Source organism: Humulus lupulus, chromosome 8 (assembly GCF_963169125.1).
Source record: "Humulus lupulus chromosome 8, drHumLupu1.1, whole genome shotgun sequence".
Lineage (NCBI taxonomy): Eukaryota > Viridiplantae > Streptophyta > Magnoliopsida > Rosales > Cannabaceae > Humulus > Humulus lupulus.
In genome coordinates, this window is record NC_084800.1 from 33104957 (window position 1) to 33113773 (window position 8817).

The following is an 8817-nucleotide window of genomic DNA, read 5'->3' on the forward strand; positions in this document are numbered from 1 at the left end:
TGAATACTGTCGTTTTTTAGAAAGGTACCGCTTTCCGTAATAATATTGTTTTTTGAAATGATGTAGTTTTCCATAATAATGTAGGGCCTGTTTGGCATTGTATTCTGTTTTTTGTTTTCAAAATTTTGTTCTCAGAAATGAGAACAGAAAACTGTTTTTGTAGTTTTCAAAAAATAAGAGTTGTTTGGTTAATGTTTTCTAAAAATAATTTTTTTAGTTTTATTTTTTTTTAAATCTTAAATAAAAAATTAACAAATATATTTACAAAGAGAAAAATATTTTAAAAATTTGTAATAAATAATGAGATAAAATAATTTGAAAGAAAAAATGATGAAAAATAAGAAGTAAAGTTAGGAAAAAAAATTTGAGAACAACAGAAAACAACTTTTTGTTGTTCGTAAAATTTTCTGTTTTTTGTAACTTTGTTTTTAAAAATTATTTTCTGAAAACAATGCCAAACACCCCTACTTATTTTCAAAAAACAGTTTTTAGCTTTTAAAAACAAAAAACAATTTTTTAGTTAAGGTGCCAAACACCCTCGTAGTTTCTATTGAATACTGTCGTCTTTTAGGAATTATGTCGTTTTTCAATAAAAAAATTCTTTCGTTTTTTAACTTACTCGTTTTTCTAAATAAAAACAAACAGTTCTTAAAATCTAAATTTAAAAAAATATAAACTATTTGAAAATATAATAATTAACAAATCCATGTAATTTAATTCTTAAATCAGTTAAATTTAGACATGAATAAAACTATAATTCAAGTTTCTTTTTTCCCCTACCTCCATCAACTTTGATCATATTTTGACTAAAATGATAGTTTTGTTTATCAAGAAGGAATATTATCATTGATAGAAAGCACCGGTGAATTGTCTATAAACTACCAAAAGTTCCTCGCATATACCACAGAAAGATTTATAAAACAAGAATAACAAAAGATATTCCCTGCTATATTATATAACTATATATTAGTCAATGTGACAGGCTTCTCATTATTTTGCTCTAGTTTTCATTAGTATGTATTTGAATACTGATGTGAAAATCTCCAGACGGCTGCAGAGGATTATTATGCAAAACTATGGCCCACCTTAACAATCAGCATATTGGTAAGAGTACTGAGGATACTCCTCCAATTCTTGAATACTCTTAATAAATTCTTAAAGCAGTTTCCTTATATGCCCTGGCTTGGATTGTTTTTGTTTGGACTTACTTCATAACTTTGATCCCATGGTCAACTCTGGCCTCCTACTCTCCCTTAGTAGCCCTTCTTGAGTCAGTGACACAACCAGCTGCCACAAAGTAGTTGCCAAAACTCAATAAAAGGATATAGAAAAAAAGAATGCCAAGATACTTAATTGTGCTCATTCATAAAAATCATGCTCAAACTCTCTTCATACCTCTCCTTTTCTGTTAAACATTTGGCCTGTAACAAAGCCGCGGGCGTTGTAGGCATTGGGGCTGTTAATCTGTAAAACACTTCACATATTAGCATATTAACACAAAATTTTGATTGGAAATCTTCTCTTTTCTTTCTTTCAAGGAACTTACCACAAATAATATCCAGTCATCAGCTCTAAGGGTGCGATGAAACCACATCCTAAGAGACAAAAACAATTTCCCAAGGAAGAAAGGTCTATAAATTATATTGTTAAACATTTCTGAAATTGAAATGGAAGGAAAGAGATTTGAGCTTCTCTTGTTTTGAATAGATGATGATAAAGTCCCTGAATACCCATAATTCTATATTAGAGCAATTACTTACGAGTGGTCCAAACTGACTGAACTTGTCTTCAGGCCCCTTTTGCGGTGAGGATTTACACTTATTGAAAGAAATAATAAATCTGATGCGTAGGCAACAACACATCTGAAGAATAACAGATAATAAGAAATCATAGTGCATAAAAAATTACCAATCAAAGAATAAAGATAAGTATGCTTTCCTACACAATTTGCAATTCAGTTATGTTATTTTCTAAGATACTAAAAATCAACACAAATGCCAATTCAGTACATATTTTGTATCTCTGCTATAAAGACCACTTGATATATCCTAGGCAGAGAACAAAAATATAACATGTCATTGACTAATTATCTGATAGACCCCATGATACCAACGACAGAAATAGGCAGAATTTAGAAAGAAATATGGGTGTGTTTTATTGAATATAATAGCAGAAATAAATATACCCAGGTGTTCGAGCGACCTGGTTCTCTCCCTAGAGCAAAAGCTCAATACACAGAAATTGCCAATTCTTGACTATATAGTCTCTCAAAATTACTAAATAAATTAGCTATTAAGACAATCACACTTTTCTAAACTGTCTTACTTCCCTCGCAGACAACCCACTGATTATGGTAGGTGATAACAGTAACCCAAACTAAACAGCCCCTTTATCAATCAGGGTATATAATTATCATGGGCTTAATAATTCATGTAGTTACTTGAAGATATTATATCAATGAAGCAATCATTATCAGCCAGAAAACTAGATATGTATTCACTACTCAGAGCAAGTTGCATACCGATGCAAGGCTTGGTCATCTGAAAGATTTCCTCTTGCTCTAAGCCAGTACTTCAAACTGCAATACAATTAGTAAAAGGTACCAATCAAAGAGTAAATACATGCCAATTTTTTCTTCAAAAAATAGAGCTAAGGAAATTAAACAAACAAACAACCCCATAAATGAGAAGCACTTGTAGGCTTCAACCAGAGATGAACTTATACAGCACTGTAAAGCAAGCAAACCTTGGAGGAGATTTTGTCTGATTGGTTGAATTGTTTGGTTCACAAAAACGTATCTCTATAGGCCAAGGGACAAGGTTTTTAGTAGCCACCTTGTTTCGATATGCCCTGCATCAATTTATTCTCACAATCATAAATACAGCAAATTTACAGCTTTATATCAGAAATGAAAGTTCAGTGTACAATATAATTCCTTTTCAAAAGCACATGCAGATAATGAAGCAAGCTTGGAAACGCCAGTTGCTTATTATATCTCAACTTATCAAAATAGCTTTCAACAAACTTATACATTAATAGACAATATATGACTAATATAAATCTTCAAATTTAACAGTGAATTTTTTATTTTATTTTTTAATGTTGACCTCAAATCAACACCAACATTTGTTGCCACAATAATAAAGTTAAGCAAAAGCTAGAACTAGTGTCATGGAATATACCAGTGAACTTTTTATGCAGAAACTGAAATGAATACTAGAAAGACCTTTAAAACATGATAAGAAATCTACCTAGGAAGACGAGGATCCATAATTCGTTCCTTTCGTAGCTCTTCCATATTGAGGAGCTGTAACAAAAATAAGAGTTCAAATATACAAAAAAAAATCATAGTAAAACATTTAAATATATCAGCAAGCACTGTTACTCACCATCTCTGGATCAGGTGCAGATGGCATTAATGATTCCTGGTGATCAAAACCTTCCTCTTCTTTCTAAAAAATCAACTCAAGAAAATGTTACCAGAAATCTTTGTTGGAGTAGCATAGCGCATATTGCAAGAAAGAACACATGGTAGAGAGAGCACAAAATAAAGGCAGGCGGCAGGACCAACTTAAAAATTGGCATTCAATAAATATTAAGATGTATAATCTCACAACTATAATTGCTTTAATATTTTATTACAACAGTGTAGTGATACAATCATACCATTGGTCTGCAGTAAAGAATGGTAGGTTTTGCATACAACCTTGCCTATAATGTATTTTTAGCTATACACTTAATTAAAGTGGGGGAAAGTATCAAAATGCTGGGTGATTATAGAAAACTAGAAATAAATGTTATCCAAATCCAAGTCACGGAAAAATCTTAATAAAACTCCAATGCATGAGTTAAGTGTGTACTTGAAATGACGCAAGCAATGTGAAAATGATGATTCCTTTCTGTATTGCATCTACTCTTCGGGTAGCAAAGCTTCTCCCATCACGCATTCGGTGTACTTGATATATAATTGGTACTGCAGAATATTCAAATGAATAGTAGTTCCCCAAATTACTCATCATATTGCTTCAAAAAAAAGGCAAGCCAATTAAAACATAAATGGAAAAAGAATTTAAAAGATTATAAAATTTCATCTTTCATGCTAAATCATGCAAATATTGATCATGTGGCCAGCAGCTACATTACATTACGGAAGATTTGTAAGAATTCAAAGCTTACAATCCACTTGGGTGTGTCAAAACCTTGAAGTTCAATATGTAATGCAATGCATAAATTTGCAGCCTACTTTTTCTTAATATCACAAAAATAGAAAATCATGTATCTCATTACACAGAGATAGAGATAGAGTAATACTCATAATCAAATCCTGAAGAGAAATTCTTGAATAATAGAATACACTAATAGTGAGAGATCTTTATATACAACAGTAACCATGAGCAAGGCTATTGATAATGTACTTACTATCAAAATCCCCAACTAGAAGAAAATATACATGCAAACTATGGACAACCTTTCGACAATCAACAGTCTTTGATGCTGCTGCCAAAGCCTGCAAGTTACAGGTCATGTTAAATGAATTCTATCGCTAATAACTTTGGTGTTTGAATAAAAATCTCAAAATTACATGGAAAATATAGCATAGAGGACTTCTTACCAAATATAAACAAGTTCTCAAACAAATAAATGGGGGAAAAAGGGGGAAAAATTACAAAGGCAAGATAGTACAAAGGTTTGTTAAAAGCGGAAAACAGATAGGTCCTAGAGCTGGCAATGTACTTTTGCCTTTTCACTTTAATTTGTTTATCCCCCTTGAATTTTGTATGCCCTTAGTATATTTCTGTACTTAAAAAATTTCTGAACCTTATCAGGAGAAAGGAAAAAAAAACCTGAAACACAGCAAATTTTATATTAGTTGATGAAGCACAATGAAAACTGCACAGTACCATGAGGGGTTTTCCAAAAGGAATTGTGAACAACTAATAGTTGGATGACAAGTTAAAAGAGAAGAATGTTAGGAGGATTTCGTCAACCAATTTTCCACAAGTTCTTGAGGCTTATTCATTAAAATTCTCATTCATAACCAAGTGCCATGAAATCATGCAACAGTACCATTTATATTCTCACCCTCCTTTTTCACCAAATGAGGATATCAAGCATCTTGGGAAAGTAGCCAAACAATTTATGCAACCATCATGATATCTCAACATCCTTGTACTTAATTTCCACCACACAGTAATAAATTGTTGCATAGTTATAAAATCAAAGCAAAAGAAAGAGAGCTAAGTTCTTCATGCCTGTCCAACTAGCTGTCCTCCAAAAACCTTCCCAAATTTTGGTGCATCAGGCAAAGTGATTCCCTTGAATATATTTACCTTCACAACAAACATATAGCTGATCTTAGCTGATGAAAAGCTTACTCTTTTTCTATGCTGAAATAATAACTATCTCTCATGATATTGGATCATTTCAGTCAAATATAAAAGAAAAACCATATTCTAAATTACTAACTGAACACTATTTATATATAAATTTAGGATCCTGCTTCAACCAACCAAGTCAAAAAGAACTCAACCAACAATGTAAATCAATCAATGTAGACACAATTATTGTCAGTACTGTTGTAATAACAAAAGCTAAATCTGTTTAAAAGTTAAAAAAATTCTTAATAAAGTTGTTAAAATTCTAAAGAAAGAAGAAAGAGAAAAAAAATTGGCAAACATATAGAAACTTACTTCTACCGGATCCAAATGCAATATACTTTCTACAAGTGAGCATGACCCAGGAGTTGCATCAGCACTCCAGATTGATTTTGATTGCAGCAGATTGCAATGCTCATGAGGAAGCACAAGGCATGTCAACTGCAAAAACAAACTACACATCAGAAACTCATAAATGATGTACACAGGAAAAACTCAAAAACTAAATTTTGCAAATTTGAACAGCCAACGAAATCTACTTTTACACTCGTAAAGGCAAAACCACTATTGTAATAATTGCAGGTACCTTAGACAAAGCGATTATATCAGTGTGATGAACAGATGACGATGAACCTACACACGCAAGTGTCATTATTCTATAATTATATAGAGCTCCTTGTATTTGCTTGATAAACAAACCATTCGATTCATATGGCAAATTTTGGATATAAATATAAAAATAATAAGGCACGTAAAGTTAAAAACAAAAAAACAAAAATAGTACTCCTTAAGATTCGTGTAACTCTAGCAATAAAATAATACTCAATACAATAACAAAAAAGTAATCAGATCACTGAATATAGCCAATCTATTCTCCAAAACATAAAAACTGAAAGAACGAATAAAGTTTCTCACCATAACCAAAATAATCATAACGTTTCAATTGAAAATCAAAACGATTATCCGCACCAGAATTAAGAGGACCGGTAACTTCAGCCTGTAAAAAACTATGATATTCACCTTCTACAAACAAAAATTATCATTTCATAATACGAACAATACACACAAACCATATAACCTACCTCCCCTTCCCATACAAAGTAAACTCCATCTCCGGCTTCACCCTCACGAACAACAAACGCTCCAGAATCTAACGCAAAAACAAGTTACAAAAATCAGTACAATCCACTTGGGAAAAAAAATGAAAAATACCCATTTCGAATCAAAGAAAAATTGAACGAGAACAATGAAAAGAATATATATATAAAGGATTAACCATAGCTTTTGACGATGACCAATTCAGCAATTTTCTTGAGCGAGGATCCAGGTAAACTCTGAAGCAAGGGAACACAGCCCAGGAACTCAATCACTGCAAAAGAAAAATAAATCAAACCCCAAAAGCAAAAAAGCTCAAACAATACAGCAGAACGTTAAAATATAGTGGGAATTTTGTCAGCCATTTTTTGTAGGAGGCAAAGAAGGAGAGTAGAAGTTGAGGATAAGATTATTCTTTTCAGAAGCTCACCTGATTCGGAGTCCATGGCTGAGTTGAAGCGAGGTCGTTCTTTCCGAGTTCAAAAATGGTCGGAGAAAATAGTGGGAAGAGTGAACCCATAAATTATAATTGGGAATTGAGATGGGAGAAGAGAAAGAGCACGGGAAACATCTAATGCGTTGCGGTACACGGAAAGAGTTAGACATTTGGTGGTTTTGGCCAATGAGGTGGGCTTTGCATTGACGACGAAGTATGGCCTGGTTAGGTCAAACGACAGACCAACTGTCAAATCAAGTAGTGTGAAAATTACTATCAGGTATCAACCACGTGCTCGTGTTTGGTAGGAGGGAGACTAATTTTGTGTATTTATAAAATATAATTCATCCTTTAAATATATTTAATTATTATACCCCTTCTCTTTTTTCATTTTTTTGTATTTCTTTTATATTTGAAATGAAATAAAAAATATTAAAACAAAAAATAATATTTAAAATACATAAAGGAATAAAAAAAAAAGCTTATTAGAAAAAAAAAAACATTGAGTAATCAACGTCAAAATCTCCTTATGTTTACCTTATATTTAATCCAAGTAAAAAATTATTTTAAATAAATAAAAAACTAAATCAAAACCTATTTCATTTTTTAAATGTTATAAAAATTCAAAATTGTAAAAAATAAAACCTAATTTCTTATCCTTCTTTGTATTCTTCTTCTTCTTAAGCTTTTTCTATATTAAAAAAGAGTTTGAGCATCATCTCAACCCACACACCTACAAGAAAAACACTTCGGTAAAACTCATAAATCACAATGAAATCGAGTTCATCCTCAACTCTTAGCCTGTATTCAATAAAAAAAATTACAATCCAAGATAAAAAATTTCAACAATGAAAACTTAAACCCCATAAATCAATACTATCTTTTTCATATTTTCAAATTTGAATTTAATAACAACATAAATTAAAACTCAAACCCAGATTCAATCAGACTTTAAACTAATCTAAATTAATCCTTGTAAAACTCAGACATCACAAAAAATATATATAATCAAATGTCGGAGACCCATATCGGCCCCAGATCCCATCGCTCACCTCCTCCGACATTAACCACCTCGACCTAGGATTGCAAATCACGCCGCCCTCGTCAGCCCCATATTTGACGATGTCGTGTACCTCGGCCCCAAATTTGATGATGTCCCCCACTTCGAGCGCCAACAGAAGCGGCACTCGCCGCTGGCAGAAGCTGTAAGAAGAAGAGGAGGAAGGAGAAGAAGAAGAGTGCGACAATCAAAATCTTGGGATCTGCAGGGGGAAAGACAGGGTAAAAGCTGTGAAATCTCACATCGCTTAGAGAAGATCAAGTGTGATGATTCTAATAATGTGTAGGTATGGGACTACATAGTTGAAGATGACGTAAATGGATTGATGGGTACTACCTATGCCAACAAAATGCATCTTCTTTTCGGTAGCTCATCACTTGAGAACTCCAAAGTTAGGTGTGTTTGACTTGGAATAGTCTCATGATGGGTGACCTCCTAGGAAGTTTTCCCAAGAAGTGTGCGAGTGAGGACAAAATACGTTGGAAAGACTCGTGTTGGTTTGTAGGGCCAGTCGTCATTCTAAGAAGCAGTCATAGTGACGTAGGGCGTTACAAAGAGGAAGAGGTTGGAAGAGAGAAGAAACCAGGGTGGAGAAAGAGAAGAAAAAAAAAGCTTTCTTTCTATTTTTTCATATATTTCAATTTTTAATGTATTTTTAAATAATTTTTAAAAATTTAATTAATCTATTTTAAACACTTAATTTAATTTATTTACAAATTATGATGTGGATGAATAAAATATGGCCATGTGTGTTTATGCTAGTAGTTATCGCCCAAAACAAATGGAATGTGTCAATTGGTTTTGCCCTTACTAAAAAAAATGTATGTAAATCATAAATAAAATAAAATAAA

At 32.4% G+C, this 8817-nt stretch overlaps 1 protein-coding gene across 1 annotated transcript; it reads right to left on the bottom strand.

Moving 5' to 3' along the window:
* Positions 1 to 878: 878 nt before the first annotated feature.
* Positions 879 to 7058, bottom strand: LOC133796708 (acyl-CoA hydrolase 2). The gene is made up of 17 exons (XM_062234341.1): positions 6901 to 7058; positions 6652 to 6744; positions 6458 to 6525; positions 6291 to 6372; positions 5962 to 6008; positions 5691 to 5816; positions 5253 to 5330; positions 4420 to 4507; positions 3861 to 3973; positions 3390 to 3452; positions 3252 to 3307; positions 2746 to 2850; positions 2522 to 2578; positions 1761 to 1862; positions 1547 to 1595; positions 1396 to 1464; positions 879 to 1287 (listed from the first exon to the last, which is right to left on the bottom strand). Exons 1-17 carry the CDS (start codon positions 6914 to 6916, stop codon positions 1210 to 1212), a joined length of 1290 nt encoding a protein of 429 aa, XP_062090325.1. The 5' UTR covers positions 6917 to 7058; the 3' UTR covers positions 879 to 1209.
* Between the last annotated feature and the right edge of the window lie 1759 nt (positions 7059 to 8817).

Bases quoted from the DNA above. Each gene is read 5' to 3' on its own strand.
- LOC133796708 (XM_062234341.1), bottom strand. The intron at 4,508-5,252 runs GCATGAAGAACT...TGTAACTTGCAG, and splicing joins GAGGACAGCTAGTTGGACAG to GCTTTGGCAGCAGCATCAAA. The intron at 1,863-2,521 runs GTATGCAACTTG...GTTATTCTTCAG, and splicing joins GATGACCAAGCCTTGCATCG to ATGTGTTGTTGCCTACGCAT.